We start from the raw sequence: 16,481 nt of genomic DNA, 5'->3' as shown, positions 1-16,481 counted from the left end.
GCAACTGTCAAAGCAGACTTACATGGCATACACGTTTTTGTAGTCTGCACACCTTTGAGGCTTTCTTTAGTTCCTCTCAGCATGTTAATAATCTTTTTTTTTTTCAAGTTTCTTTTCCATCATTAAAAATGCATTTTCTTAACTCAGGTTATCTCAGACAGAAATGGCGATTAAGGCTGCTGTTTGACGACAGGACTTGAGCTTTATGAACAGTTTTCCAGGGGGATGGATCATAGCTGTTGCTCCATTCCCTTTGCTCTTGCCATGCACCTTGAGTGGTGCAGCCTGTTCAGAGGCCGTAAAGTGAAAGTTGAGTTCCCTGCAGCAAGGCAACTCAGATTAGCAAACTGAGTTCTGTCTTATATTCTATATGCACTTTATCTTGATTAGATGGAACGTCTGGAAGCTAAGTGCAGGCCCCTCTGGAAGAGCGGTCGTGCTCTTTCCCTTCCCTGCGTATCAGCTGGTAGCATCATGAACCTTATCAGCTCTGTGATTGAACCAAGAACTAGCCCTGCCAACAAACACGGTTTCTTGCAGTCGGATCTCAAACAAGGTCTTTATGCTGGACAGATTTAGGAAAAAAGGTAGTACGCAAGGAGCTGAAGGAGCATTTTCCTCAGTCAGTTCACTGATCCAAGTGGAAACTACTATGAAGCAATGTTGCCTAGAGAGCAGGCAGCTCCGACTTGCCACGTTGCTGCCTGGCCATCGGCCTGGTGCAGGGGGAAGAGGAAGGAATTCCTGCCTGGTGTAGGGAGGGAGGGCAGGAATATCCCTTTTGGCAGCAGCTCACAAATGCATTAAATGAATAATGAAAAAAGAATAATGAAATCGCATCCTGAATTGATTCTGAGTTGCCCCATATCCATTACTGGCTTTAGCTGTGTTAATTTGAGTTGCCTTTCCTGTGTTGGCCAGCTGCCTGAGAAGGAGCCGGACTTCAAAATTCATTCTGAAACACTGAAGAGTGTTTTCTGCTTGGAAATTAATTCAGAGACTGCAAATGATGGAGGGGGTAGCAGTACCGCAGTAGTGACAGTGTTGAAGGAATGACATGGATGGTGGAGAAGAGATTGTCCTTCAGGTGGTGCAGGCTGGGCAGTAAGCCAAGCTGAAGAGCTTGTTCAGGGGAGCTCCAGGTAGCAGTGCTATGTGGGGAAAGGGAAAGAAGCATTTAATTCATACGAGGAAGGAGGGAGAAAAGCATAGAATAAAAATCTAGATTTAGCAATTTGTTCTTCATATGAAGTGTACATGCTCTGAAAATTTGCATCAATCCTATGAATGCCACTTTTGCAAAAGGCCTGCAGTCAGAGCATGTTAGAATGAAACTGCAACCTGAGAGTTAAATCTGACTTCTGTGCGCATCTGTATTCTTATAGTCAATAGGCACGATTATTTAGTGTACGATTTTCTGATGGCCAGTTTCCATTGATTCCAGTTTGAATGAAGTAAGACATAAAGCTGGAGGACAAATATGTCCTTAACCACAGAACAGGTGAAAATGCCTCTGTGCTTTAGTTTGAGTTCTGTGAGCTGCTGGATAATGCGGGTATTGTGTTATAGAGTGGTTCCGCTGAAGGAAAAAAGGGATGTGGAAACATCATACAAATGAGATTTGCAGTTTCCTGCTGTCTCAAGATCACTGCAACATGAGATCTTACCTGCACAAGACCTATTTGTGGGTAGCAATAGCTTCTGCTTATTTCATCTCTGATGAGAGGAACAGCTTATAAAGGGAAGTGCCGCAAAGCTTTTGAGAGAGATATACCATGAGCAGAAAAGGCTCATCTGGAGTCAGTAATCTGCATCATTTTCACAGCAGTACTCTGGCATTCCAGTTCATTCCCTGTGTATCTGCACTTTACAGCTTTTGGGACTGTACTGTATAAGGGAGCTCAGCATAGTTTCAGCAGCTTTATTGACACTGGTCCAGGTAACCCAAAACAGTTTGAGGACTTTTAATGTTTTTCTTGCATTCTTGCTTAATCAGCCCTATTCAATGCCTACAAATTCAAATGGTGACTGAGGATGATGTTTGCTAGCTGAGCTTAGATACGCATGTGGCAGCATGACACTTCTCATAGTTAGAAATTGGCTGCTTTTTCCAAAATTAATGGAAAGCTAGTCACAAACCTTTTCCTTGCCAAACCACTGTTAAATGTAGGTCTGATTTAAACTCCTTAGGACCTGTTTTTTGCAGCTGGCATTTGTGTGCTGGGTGTGGCCCAGGTGTAAGGGATGTCAAAATACGCTGCGGTGAGAAGCTGTTGTTGCTCGTGTGCAGGAGCTGGCACAGTGCTGCTGAAGCAGAACACGATTTCTCTCCCCAGGCTCACAGTTTGTCTTGGAGCACCGTGTGGTGCATTCCCAAAAATACATGAGCTGAAACACAGAAAGTGAGTAACCTAGGAAAATATTTTGAAAGCGACGTTGGCCCCCTTGCCTGTTTTGCTGAAAGTTTACCATGTCAGCCAGCATTTCAGTACAGAGAACAGCGGCCTGTGCAGGTGGTTAGGAAGCACGCTGCTGTTGCGAGGCTTATAAAGGACTGACGAGAAAGGTAACAGGACCACTCAAGGGCCTCAGAGGCCCTCAGTGAAACATACGTGACTTGGGATCAGTATGCCAAGACTGAGGTCTGCCCGCCCGAGCTGAGAAGCCTCGCCATACAGCTTGTCTTCCAGCGCGTACACGACAGAGAGAGGCGTGGGCAGGAGTCACCTCACTGGAGAAAGGAACAAAATGTAGTAAAAAGTTATGCAACACACACAGCTAAATAAATACCTGAGCTGTGAACATGAGGGACATGAGTGGTTTACTTCGGTTCAGACGCTGGCTGCAAACTGGGGGTTTGTTCTAGTCCTCCTTTGCGCCCCCAGGAGCAGTGTTTCTTCCTTCCGTCTTGTAAGGAGCGGGTAGCTGTGTCAGAGCGCGGTTCTTGGAAACTTGATCCAGTTCATCATGACTCTAAGTGTAGTCAGTCCCTAGAGAGGAGATTTTCCAGCCAGCCTCTGCTAGGTGCAAACAAGGGAGCATATGTTTAGGTGTATTTAATGCCATGTTTTGTATCATAGCTTGATAGCTGTCTTGTACAATTTTCCCTCGGTGTGGTTAGCATACAAAGCAGGAGTGTAACAGGTTATCGAGTTAATAAATCAGAAGCTGTAGTCATGTTAAGATGAACGAACATGAATTTTCACCCTCTGCATACAAAATTTTATTGTATGGAGTTCCTAGAGCATGTGGAGAGATGGTTCAAGGCGGTGCCCAGCAGCTGTGTCCAGCCCTTGCAGACTCCCAGCTTGTAACCCTGTGGGGAGCAGCACCCCGAGAACTTTGCTGAATGGAAACGGGAGCCTGCGTACCCGTAGGCAGAGCCGTTGTACTGTTAGCAGTGTGGGTGCACATCGATACTAGTCATGCTCTTCACTTTATCACAACTTCCTTTTCTATATATTGAAACGATGTAAATTTAGAGCACCCTTATCTTGGAGTAAGCATGTGAGCACATATTTCTGATCGTATTTATAGATAGATGGTTTCTTTCTGTGTCCCACCTGCCTTATTTTTTTGCAGCCTTCTGTGTCCTACCCGGATTTCTAGGCTGTGTGTTAATTATTCACCAAAAGTCTTTCCTCAATTCTTGTATTACTGGTTTTCAAAGAGCATGGAATCTATTCCAGTCGGAAGCCTTTGGATGGTTTAAATTGGGGCTATTTGAGTGTATTTATAGCCATATATAAATGGAACCAAGAGGAATACTTGCAAAGTAGGTGGTACTGGGACATTTATAGAAAAATGTATGATTTATACGTGGATCACTCCGGGCAAACCTTTTACTTTGCTTGTAGACTGTCTTCTACAGAGCTTATCTGTATTTTGTGAATATTTATGCTGCTTATGAAATGACATGTTTGTTTCTTTAAATAAGAGGAGGAGTGAAGGGGGAGAATTGCTTATTTCCTGGGCAGACGTGTCATCAGATCACTTATGAGGCATCTTTAATGTGGTTGGAGCAGAGGATAGCCCAGATCTCCTATACCCCCCCTTCCCTTTGCCCCTGCATTTGGAGAAGTGCATTGCCAGGTTGCTCTGCTTACAAACCACTCTCTTTGAGAAATGTTTGTGACCTTTTTTTTTTTTTGGACAAGTGTGCCACTTTGCCATGTTTCAAACGAAAAGCTGTGTTGCTGTTAGCATAGCATGGTGTCCAGGTGAAGGTGTAGTGTATAATCACATAGAGCCGCTTAGATCTCGTGCTGTAAAACCCAGTTACCCAGATGTGGTTGAGGTCAATCACATTCAGCTTGCTAAGACGCTGGGAGGAGAACATCTGTGCCTCTGCCTACAAAATATCCTCTGAACAGATTCAGATTGAAGTCCTGAGGCTGCGACAGCTGTTTTCCAGAAAGTTCAGTAATCTAAAGGAAAGAAAGAAACAAACAAAACTGCTGCAAGCAGTGACAGGGACTCCCAGCAGCTTTCCTTCAAAAGCCTTTGAAAAGCTTTGATTTTCTAGAAAAGCAGAAGAAAGCTCCGATTTGCTGGAAGAACAGATTAGAATAAAAAGGGTTAGACATGAAATCAACCATCTTGCCATTTGTAGCTGTGCAAATTTAACCTTTCTGTAGGATTTCAGTCTTAGTTGGTAATTTTGGTGCCCTTATGGGTCACTTCAGCATTCAGTCCCCTCTGGCCCTGCAGGAGGTCCTGCTCTCGCTCCTGCAGCCTGGGGGAACAGCCTGCTCTGAGCCATAGTCTGCCAGGCTGACTGTGCTGCGGACTCATCGCAGAGTCTCTCTTACTCCTCCAGAATGCTCCCCTGCAGGAGTTTTTGCGATTATTTGAGCCTGGTTGATGTTAAGGAAGGTTGTCTCATGTCTCTCAAGGAAGTTTCACCAAATTCTGAGCCCAGCATCCAAAACAACATCCCTTCTTGCTACTGCCCAGCTTGCTTTAACAAAGGAGCAATGTGCAGTGTAGGTACAACACAGAGGGAACACAGTAGTCACCTGTGTTGGCCCCAAGAGACCCTACTTTCACAAAAAATATTTAGAGCAGTAGTGGACCGGGAAGATAAGCATCAGATTAGTTTCAGTGTGATGCTGTTTACTGTGTGCACTGCAGTCTCATCTAGAGACCAAGTATGAAACTGAGGTTGATGAGATAAAAGCATTTAATAATCTTTGCTTTGAACATCTTAGTTTTTTATCGTAACAAATGATTAACAACGTAGTGCATGTGATTTACAAAATGTCTCTCTAGACCATAAGCACTTCAGGTGGCATGCTTGTAGCAGCAACAAATGATCCCAGGGCAGATTTATGCAGAGAGCATCCCGGGGCTTCCTGGGAGTTGGTGCTCATGGTGTAGCTCAGGGGAAACTTGGAGGAATGTTTGTGAAGCTTCAGCAGAAGTATCTTTGAGCAATATAAGATATAGCAATTGCTGCTCTGAGTTGTTCTTTGGTCTGACAAAGTTCAGTGGAGGGTGATTATCCGGCTCCCTGCTTCTTTGTAGATGCTGCTTTAGGCAAACATGCTAGGGGTGAGCCTAAGACTCACGAGCTGCAAAATGAGCACAACTTACCGCTCCCCTGTGTAGAAAAACACAGAGAAAGAGGTGATTGGGGTGTGCAGTGTCCCTCTGGGTACAGTTAGACTTCTTGCTCTCCTGAGTGACCCCAAGAATAAGCAAATAAGCACCGCCATCCTGCCAGCCATCACATCCAGTGGATGGCTTTTCAAAGGGGTCTGAGAGAGGAATAAGTTCTCCGGATAATTAAGCTTTGTGATGGTTGTTTGAAACTCCTTTGGTGTTCGTAAAGTAATGGGATTCTTGCCCTGAATTTTGGGGAGAACCAGGTATATATTGAGCTCTTTATCAATTCCAGAGTGCATAGATGTTGCTATAATAAAATATTTTTGATCTCCGTAACTCCTCACAAGAATTACAGTAGCTAGACTTCCTCTGGGAGCTATAGTCCATCCATATAGCTATTTTTACTGTTCTTCCAAGTGAAAATTCAATGTGGGATAAGGGAAACGTTACCTGCAAATTACCTGGTTTCTTGGTAGTCTCAGAACTGATATGTTTTCTAGCCAAAAAAAAAAAAAAAAGAGAGAGAAAAAGACAACTAATTTAGTTTCCTGAGGCAAAGGAGCTAAAAGAGACACGTGTTGCTATGGCTGATTTTCAGAGGGAAAAGGCATAATGATTTGTGTTCTGCGAGACTGGCTTCAGCCACACCAATGTTAGTTCTGGCACAAAAGGGGATGAAAAGAGTTCACAGCCCTGCACATCTCTTGGTGTGAGGAGAAGCACTCCTTTCTGGGCAGTCTCTGTGTGGAGTTACGGTGGCTTTAGAAGCACAGTTGCAGTACTCGTTTTCCACCTTTTTCTTCCGTGGTTAGCGGCAGTATATAATCTTGCAAAAAGAATTTGATTTGTGGTGGCACCTAAGACTCTTTTTCTAGGGCGCTCGGCTAACATCCAGGAAGCCCACCATGTGCCTATTCTTGTCCCTGCTTATGCCCATGACGTTTTTTTTTTTTAATTTCATTTTCAGTAATATGTACAGCTTTCATAAGCAGCGACATGATCTGCACCATCAGCCGTTCATAAAACACTCTGGCAGTGTCAGTACTCATGAGCGGTTTTATCATTCTGCTGATCCAGTCATTTCCAGGCAGACTATGGCTGGAGTACCAGCAACGCGTGGAAATGGACCCAGCCTTTCTGAATAGAAAGGTGTGAGCTTTCTGGGACAGTTTTCAGTGGGCAAGACAATGTACAAGGTGAGGCATAGCAAAATGAGACGCTGAGTGCAAACATGGCTGTTTGCATTCTCCTGTTACGGGTACTTTATGTTGAACTGAGAACCAGCTGCTTTCAGGTTTCAGTCTGGGCATATGCAAGTCTAATGAAAAGACCTTAAAGCTTTCTTTTGGCTAACATCTTTCGTAATTCTGTTTCTAAATATATGCCTTTGTTTCAGAATCGCTCCTTTGCTGCTGTGAGTGTTAAGCGACACTGCGTACGGCACCATGGATGAACTACAGGACGTTCAGTTGACAGAGATCAAACCACTTCTGAATGATAAGGTAATGCTAGCTGCTCCTTTGCTCTCGCAGGTGTGTTCCAGCTGACTTTGTGTCTGGCAAGGAGCCCTGATTGTCTGTTGACAGCTTGAAGTACCTTAAGTACTGAAAAACATGAATTGCTTCCCCAGCTCTAGTGATCCACCATCACATACCCTTCCAAAGACTCAGGGAAAGAAAGACCACAGTTCAAGTAAGTTGGAGTCTCAGGCAAACTGCATCATTCCTGTACTGGGGTTTTACAAAGGCAGGTCAGAAGATGGAAAGGTGACACCATTCCTGACATTGCTGAGCTGTAGAACCTCTGATATCAAAGCTCAAGCTTGTTAGAGAAACCTTGGCTTGTATCACTTTTTTTTTTTTAATTAACTTTTTTATTTAAAGTCTTTTTTCTTTCGAAATTATACATTTTTGTTTTGAGCCCTAAATGCAAATTAGGACTTAGTGGATTTACTGATGGAGAGCCCTTTCTTATTAATATCTGTGGAGTCTAGTCATAGCAGTTCTGATTCATGCAGTACTGAGACTTTGGAAAATCATTGCATTGCAGCAGCTGTTTAATCCTTTCACTCTATCTTCTGTGGACTGGAGGACAGCCATCTGGGCTTTAGGAAAGCCCAAGCCTGCCTTTATTCTGCCATGAACTGTTGCTTTGAGTTCCTAAGTCATTGTGGACCATCCCAAGAAGGTTGAGAATCTTGTGTCTGAACATTGTGATTATGACCAATAGTTTTTGGTCGCTTCCCATATCTAACAGCCAAGTCAAAGAGTCTCATGGTATGTGAAGCAGTGTTTTGCTGTTTAATGTCTGATTTCAAGAACCAGTTTGTTCTGCCAAAGGATATGGTAGCTTCTGAATGAGAACCCTACTTTGGCCACTCGTTGTGTACACACAGAAGACTGCACTGTGTAGACTTAACACCGCAGGAACGGTGTTAAGCTGAGGCAGGGGAGGTTTAGGCTAGACGTCAGGAAGAGGTTCTTCACTGAGAGGGTGGTCGCACACTGGAGCAGGCTCCCCAGGGAAGGAGTCACTGCACCAAGCCTGTCTGAATTTAAGAAGTGTTTGGACTGTGCACTTAGTCACATGGTCTAAAATTTTGGGTAGACCTGTGTGGTGCCAGGAGTTGGACTCGATGATCCTTATGGGTCCCTTCCAACTCGGGATATTCTATGATTCTATGACTGCAGACTTCCACCAAAGACGAGTGAAATGTCTGAAATTCTGCTACATTTTAGTCTGTGCTGCTAGGTTTTTGCCAATTTCTTCAGAGTGCTAGCATACCTGTTTAATATCTCAGAAATCTAAAAATATGGCTGAAATCTACAATCCAGCTGCCTATTCTTATAGTCTAGTGCTTACTACTAGGTTCCACCATAGCTTGAACATAACGTTTTAAAATCTTTCCAGGGAGGGTGATCCTTGGAAGAACAACAGAGGTGTAGACCAGCAGATAACAATACAGAAAGACCTTGAAAACAGTTTCTGTTTCCATAATGAGAGAAAAATATTTATAGGAGACAAATTTCTCAAATGTAATGTGCTACCTATTGCTTATGGTTCTCCTAGGATTGTCTGTGTGTGTCTGAGTTCAAGCAGGTAGGTTTCCCTTGGTTACATGAAACAACCAAAGTAGGAAGTATTGAAGTGTTTCATAACAAAGTGATTTTCACTTCTTGGTCTCCATTAACTACTCAGTCTCTGTCAGGTGTTGCTTGATCAGTCCCATCAAGTCCCTGCTGTGTTGTCATCTGCACAGCCAGTTCTCTTAGCTAACAGCTGGGACAGTTCTGGTTTAAATGCGGAGTGATTACCTAAACAACCCAGTGGTTGTTAACCAACAAACAGAAGGGCACATTCGAAGTGGCATTTGATTTCCTTGACTCTGTTTTGAAGTTACAGAAAATACATACCATCTCAGTAGGAAAAAAAATATGTAGAGTGGCTCCAGAACTACTGTACTCTGCACTGTACAGGGATGAGAAGAGTGCTGTGGCTCTGCTTTTTGCACTTTCTTTAAACCAAAGAAATGTCTCAAGGAACTACCATCTCTGAGTTCTGGTCCTCATTAATGCTTTCAGACTTTAGGTAATATGTATGTGCTTCGTAGACATTGTTTGTGGAGCATATGGGTGTGGTGCCCTAATGTGCTGTTCTGTGCAGCGTATCAGCATCCAAGAAGTATTGAGCTGGCGGTTCACTAATATTTTTACTGACCAACCCAATTTAGAGAGAGGATTTCATGAGCCAGCAGGGATTAATGGCCAGAAATAGTACAGTAAAACTCTTAAGTTGCTAATGGGTGAGTGCTCATGAACTCTTCAGACTGCTGTACAGAGAAAAGGAGCTCTGGCATCTTAATGCTCAAACAGTGGAAATGACTGGGATGTGGAAATGGATAATAGCTTGGTCACTTTGTGTGAGCCAGGAAATGCCACTGGGGACCACTGAGCCCTGGCTTTGTTTTGTCTCAGATCTAAGTCAGCAAAAATCTACGAGCCTGACTTTTAAAGAATACACTGTGACATTTGTGTGTAAGTTAATGGATCTTACTTCCCTGCATTTGCTATTAGACTTCAACTATATATGTTCACCTTTTTCAGGCTCACTAAAGTACAGTGCCTTTATACTGGGAAAAAAAATCGACTTGAAATGTTTGCAGTTAGCTGAAAGAGAGAAGAAGAGAATACTGTCTGTAATCTGAAAACTTACTTACTATTCAGGTTCTTACCAGTTCCTGCTCTTGCTGGATGTTTAGAGATCCTGAATGGTGGTTGTGTAAATTTGCTGCCAAAATGGGATAGTGTATGGTTTTTACATCTTAACCTTTAGTTCCAGTGTCTTCAGGCTAACTGTTATAGTAGTAACAACTATTCAGCAAAGATGGTTTGCAAAACAAAACCAAGAGTGCTGCATTATGTTAATTTTCATTCAAAACTTTTCTACTACTTCTCATTGCTTAGTATTCTGGCAACTTTGACTCCTATTAATATAGCCTCAGTGAAGAGTCACTGAAACTCAACAACTTAATTCAGGAGGTTCCAATTCAGCCTAAGGAATATCCTTTCATAATTCCAGCTAGTGCTTTGCCTTTGAGCTACAGACATGACGTCTTCAGAGAAATGGAAAATGTGTCTTCATCTTAGACTCGAGAAAGTTGAGAAAATTGATAGATCAGTGCTTTAAAGTCAGATTTTGATGTGTTAAAATCAAATATCCAGGAGTCAGGACATGTCAGCAATAATGCTACTTCTGCATCTTGGTGTACTTGGACAATGAGCAATACAGTTACAGGCTTTCATTCTTTGATTTGTTGCACCCCCAAGAATTCCACTTTTCTTAGCAGATATTCAGATCAGCCTTCAGTTCACTTACTGTGGACCATCCAAGTCCAGTGCTGGGTACAGAAGTTCCTCATTTCCTCATAAAGTGTTTTTTTTTGTTTGTGGTTTTTTTTTTTGTAGTCCTTATTCACTGTGGCCGTGGTCAACTGTCAACTGAATTTCTTCTTTACAACCTGGTAGATTAGGAGACTACTGGCTGTGTTTAACAGAGCAGGGAAAGAAGCATAGACAAGAAATCTCAGCTAATTTAGGATTTCAAACTGAAATGAGAGGGCTGATTTATATTTCCTTTGTCTCCATCCTGAGGATCTGATGCTTTGTGCCACATTATGTTCAAAATATCTAACACAGTTCAGTACTTAACACCTGGGGATTCTTACATCAGATTTGCAGATATCCAAAATATGAACATCACAAACTGAAGAATGTGGTTAGTAACCCATGTTCTTCCTAACTATGACAAAGCCCGGGGAGAGGGAAACAGGGTCATTTGCTTACATGTGGAGGGGAGTTAGGGTACTCGGCCAGCATTTAGGGTACTTGTGTTGCTCATATATGGTCCTAGTTGTAATTTCAGCACTAAGGTGCTATGCCTATAACGTGTAAGATAGTATGCTGACTTGGATAATTTGCCCAGCCTTGTGCAGCACTCAGAAGTGTAGCCTCCCCTGTGATCAGAGCCTGGGTTTCATGAAGCTTTGCAGGCACACGAACAGACAACTTACTGCAGAATTTAAATCTTGCAGTACACCAAATGTATACTCGCATGTATGGGTGGTGACACCATCTGAGAAAAGTCTGCTTTGGGTTGTTTATCCCAGTTCCCATGTGTTCCGGTTTCAGCAGCGACACTGCATTTGCCATGGGATGAAACAATGCAAACAACAGCCACTGCAGAGTAGCTGACCACAAAGCTTGTGTTCTTGCACTCATTGCCTGCGATTCTAGTGGCAGTCCTTTAAAGAGTTTTAAATTCAAATTAATAAAGGGTACCAGGACCAGGCAAAAACCAGCCTGCCTTTGGTCAGGGTTCCTCTTGGGTTGTATCTGTTCCTGCTCCAATGCTCTCAACCCTCATCTGAGTCCCCAGATGCTCACTTGGGGCAGTCCCCAGAGGACTCACTGAATAGCGGTGGGCAAAACTTGCATGGAGTTCTCTTGTGGGAGTCTCACGTTTGTTTTTAGTCTGGCCAGACCATGCTGAAGGCGAGGTTTCTGAGGAGACCCTTCATGGTAGTGCTGGTCTGTGTTTTGGGGTACTGTGCTGAAGTCTATTTTCTGTTTTTTTTTGTTAACAGAATGCAGCTCGCAACTTCCAGGACTTCGATTGTCAGGTAAGACGTGTGCAGGAGCCAAGGATCTGTGGGTAGCCTCCTCGTGGCCTATCAGTAACGCTGACAGAAATGAAAAACCGTATGTTCATTTTAACTTCTTTGAAGGTTTAATCAATAGGAGCTTGAATATGTCCATTTGACAGAAAGTGCCCTTTACCCTTTCACCAGAGCTTGTCGTTGTGTGCCGTGAGGTGCAGACTGCTCTCCGCCAAGGCTCCACAACAGGCTGCAGATTGGCTGGTCTCCTGAAAGGCAGTTTGTTGGTGAGATGTGATCTGCTGAATAGATGCAGCTCTGTCACATCCCATCTGGTTCACTGACTAGGAAAAGAGGAGTCTGCATGCTCTGTGTATTTGTGTTGTGAGGAAATGGAAATCACCAAGTGTTACTGCTGCCCCAGATACAGCACCCGTGCCCTACTGGGCCTGGGTCGTGGCAAAGCTGTGGTCATTTTCTGGGAGATTTTCCATCTCAGAGTAGTGTGGAGATGAGCACTCTGGTTGCTATAGGAATAATCCTTTCAGAGGAGCGGTTGCACCACGAGCCACCAGGACAGAGGACACGTTCTTTGTTAGGCAGAGCACAATACTGAGATTATGTGGTGGGTTTTATAAAGCACAGTCTCCATTTACCATGCCAGATTACCTTGCTGACTTCCACTCAGCATGTTGATCTGCAGCCAGTATCTTTACCCTTCTCTTCAGCTGCCAGAGGCTGCTGTGCCTGTAACGTTTGCATAGCACAGGACAGGCGCTCACAGCTGTGTTACCCCAGTGGTGCAGCTAGGGGGTAGATCTGTCAACACCACATGTGTATCTTTTAATAAGAAGTCTGTCAATGTAGACAATTCCAGAAGACCTTCTACAAGTCTGTGCAGAACAGGAAAATAAAAAATACGGTCCTAAGAAGACAGTTTGTATTTTTCCCATCTCTTGATGTAGGACACTGAAAGTACACCCCGTCTAGGCATGCACATGTCACTGTACTGCTCTAGCATGATTCCTTGTGACTTTTAATGTTATCTTAAAGTCTATAAATATAAAAATTACCAATCTTACCTTGTTGTCACTTAAGTTTGCTATCTCAGAAGTGGCAGCAGTGTTAGAGAGTCATTTTTCTGGTTTAAGAAAGGTAGATAATGGGTTTGAAAAACACCTCCCTATACCATCTTGTTTCCATCTTTCTTTCTGTATCTTTTCCGTCTCTGCAGAGGTTCAGAGTGCTCCCAGGTAGGATGGGGCGAAGGGTAGAATAGGTGCTTTGGGTGAGTGGTTCACAGGCTCTTCCGTACTGAAGCCTGTCTGCTGTGAAAGAATATAAATACAATGCCTAAGAATCTGAGCACATATGCTTTCTCTGCACAAGCAGAGCCTCGCTGCACCCTTGTTTAAAGAGCGCTCCAAATCTGAAGTCACATGAGATGTGAGCAGTGGGAGCTCCAGAGGAACGAGCAGCAGCCATCGACTTGCACGTGCCCGGTGCCGTTGGAGGAGCTGTCAGGGCAGCCTGCAGCCGTGGAAAGGGGCTTGGGAGCACCGAGCCAGGGAAGAACGTGCATGTTGCTTCTCCCCGCTTCAGTTTAGATCAGCATTGAGCTGGTGGCCATGGCAACAGTTGGGCAGGAGACGAGATGTTCCTTCCGGGAGCCTGCTTGGTAATTCATTTAGTTTGTGTTTTTTTTTGTTTTATTTTTTTTCACCAATAAGTTGCATAGCATCTCTTGTGACTGCAGATGTTGTCCCAGCCTCACCTTCCTCCACTTTGCCTATATGGTGTGGATTCAGAGAAGGCCTGGCCTGGCCTCACTGTCCAACCTGGAAAATGCCACCGAGGGCTGAGTGAGCTCTGAAATCTGTTGGAGCACATAGGTGGAGGGATGGCTGCTTGGATTTTATGCCTCATTTGCTAACAGTACTTAGACTTGGAAGAACTTGGAAGTCGAGCTTTTGTCTGTGTAAAAATTACTGCTTGCTTTTTGATCTAGTAAAGCATGGCCGGCTGACACATTCAGGCCACCGTGGAACTGGTCCAGTTTTACTTATTCGTGTTTGAGAAGGGGGAATTCAAAGTGAAGAAGGTTGCTGGGGCTCTCAGGGGAATGGAGGTTCTGCTGTATAAAAAGAGACTTAAAAGTGCTTGGGCAGGGGTATAATTTGTCCAGAGTTTCACAGGGAGGAAGAGCTTTGCGGACAGCCTCAGTTTTACATGAACAGGTACAAGCTGGTCACAAATTCATGAAGGCTGATAATTCCAGTTACAGTGCAATGAAGTTCTCAATCAGCTTCCAACATCTGTAGCACCTGCAAGGGACCTGGCTGGTTTTGACACAGAGTGTAGGGGGTTTGTGGGATGGATATTGTATACAATGTAGTGTTTGCAGTATGAGAGCACAGCATCAGTGAGGGAATACCTGCATTTCAGGCCTTTTTGTTATAAAGTCCAAAACCAGCTGTTTTAAGTGGAGATAAAGCCGTGTTTGTGCCTGGGTTTGTAGCTGGTTTAATGATTTGGAACTTGCTTATTTTCACAGAAGTGAGAGTGTCACCCTCAAATCGGATTCTGTGAACAGGGCTGCTCTTACGCACATTCATTTTTGTCGAGTTGTATCAGGACACCTGAGGGGAGAGGACCTGGAAAGCAGCTTTTTGTGCTCTGGGGATGTGGGTGAAGGAGCTGAGCAGGCAGCAGCAGTGTGGAAGGTGTCCGGACGCATCCTGGGCAACATTTGCCAGGCTGCAGCCAGTCGGTGAGGCCTCTGCAGAGCAGTGCTTCCTTCAGGTACGGCTGGAGCCCAGCACAGCTGGCCTCAGAGCTTGTTCTTCCTGCAGTGCCTCTGGAGCTCCTTCTGGCTGGAAGCTGGAGTTTCAAAATATTTTCCATAGTTGATCAGTGTATATGACTGTGAAAAGTGTTTAGTTCAAACCCTGCTGATGAACATGTTGTTAACATTAACACTGATTCTGTGAGTTGTGTGGTGCCAGGCACACAAGTTAGGGATGATGTTTTCTGTAAACCTCTGGCATGTTTTACTTTTCCAGGTAGTGAGCATATTTAGGACTTAACATCTAGCCTTCCTTTGGGAAGGCACAGGTGATGCTATTGTGAATTTCTATTAATTTGCTCATGTATTTGTTTTCAGTTTTGAATAGCTTCCCAGGACCAGATCCGCGTAAAGTCAACACAGCAAACATACTCTTGCTTCTGAAGTTAGTTACTCTGGGTTTATGTGATAACAGAAAAGCTTTTAGCCTGGCTGCATCATAATAGCTTTCAGATGCGGGTGCCCTGATTTTCTTGTATTGTTTATCTACAAGCAAGCACAGTTAACCCTGACAGATTGCCTGGGCATCAATTAAAATAACCCCGAAGTAATCTGATAACCAACTGCAATGAAGATAAAGAGGAAAGCTCGCATGGTGGCTTAGGGATCTTTATCGATATGAATCTAGGCTATTCTCAGAAAGAAAATATATTAACCTAAATCTGCGACCTACATTTTGCTTAAAAGCTATTTGAATCCTAATGAAATCTAGGCTTGACTTCTTCTAATGTTAGCAGACAGATGGTGGATTAAATGGTCTGGTGTGCTGGTAGACAGATGGTGCGGTGACCTACACAGTTAATAGAGCTGTGCTTGTGCTTTGTGCTTTTATTGTCTGCAGACCTTCTTCGGCTGCTTTGAGGTGTTCAGGGTTAGCCTAAGTCTCTCCCCCTTTGCAAGATGTTCTGCTTAAAAAGCAGTGAAGGCATATATGGGTATATTTGTAAACTATCCAATTAAGTCTTTGTTATGTTTCATTCTGACGTGAGCTACCGTTTAGTATGATCCCTAGCTAGTGCCTCCCCTCTGCTGCCTCCCACCTGTGGGAAGGCAGAGAAGTGTTTTGCTCTCCAGCACACACCACACAGAACCACCTCAGAGGACCCGGAGTGTGGAGAGGGGGTTGGGATTTGGCAGAATATTTGTAGAAAGCTCAGAAGTTATGAAAGAAGTGGGGATAAGTAAATCCCGGACATGCAGAGTTCAGCTGAAACAGAAGAGACGAAGCAGGCATAAACCCACAGAGGAAAGAAATGAAAACTTCCTTGTCCAACAACTTGCTGTGCATTACTGAAATTAACTGATAATGTAGAGGTACTTGGTGTTGCCTACCTCCCAGAGTAAAACACAGCAAATGTTTGAAGAATTAACAGCAGAGCCCACTGAGGATTTTTTTTGCCACTTTTCTGTATTGGAAAGTACAATTTTTCAATAAACACGTTTCTGCTGATTTAATTTTGGTGAAGATTTTCCATAAATACACGTTTTAATCTTTTCAATCTTGTTTATTAGAAGTTTTCCTATCCTTGTACGGTCTCTTTGCTTTATTTTTGCTTGCTGTGCTGTAAGAGATGGTCTTCTGCATTTGAGAGGTTATTGGAAATAATCACATCATGTGTATTTGCTGATGTCATGGACGTTAAGTGGAAACTGGTTTCATTTTCTAATGAAATCATTAAAGCCAGCTTGTGATTGCTACACAGCAGCCTTGAATACAAGATGTTTTAAAGCATCTTTTGTATGTTGCAATGAAATAATATGCAACTTCAGCACTTTGAGGAAGGGTTTGCTTTCTCTGTACAAATCCCAGGGGAGCTGTTCTCACCAGCATTGAAATATCTTTTGTAGGATATTGAAGACCATTGTGTTCCTGAT

General features: G+C 43.6%; 1 protein-coding gene across 4 annotated transcripts in view; it reads left to right on the top strand.

The window, feature by feature from the left end:
- The window catches only part of NDRG3 (NDRG family member 3), a 60,540-nt gene that overhangs the window by 18,127 nt on the left and 25,932 nt on the right, over positions 1-16,481 (top strand). For all 4 annotated transcript variants that reach the window (XM_083801286.1, XM_083801284.1, XM_083801287.1 and 1 more), the window contains exons 2-3: positions 7,004-7,109; positions 11,750-11,785. In XM_083801286.1, the coding sequence (XP_083657412.1) occupies positions 7,053-7,109; positions 11,750-11,785 (93 nt within the window). In that variant the 5' untranslated portion in view covers positions 7,004-7,052. The remainder of the gene's footprint in view (positions 1-7,003; positions 7,110-11,749; positions 11,786-16,481) is intronic.

The sequence above is a fragment of the Anser anser genome, assembly GCF_964211835.1.
Source record: "Anser anser genome assembly, chromosome: 16".
Taxonomy (NCBI): Eukaryota; Metazoa; Chordata; class Aves; order Anseriformes; family Anatidae; genus Anser; species Anser anser.
Note: the sequence above shows the minus strand (reverse complement) of the source record. Positions and strands in the feature narration are given on the sequence as shown.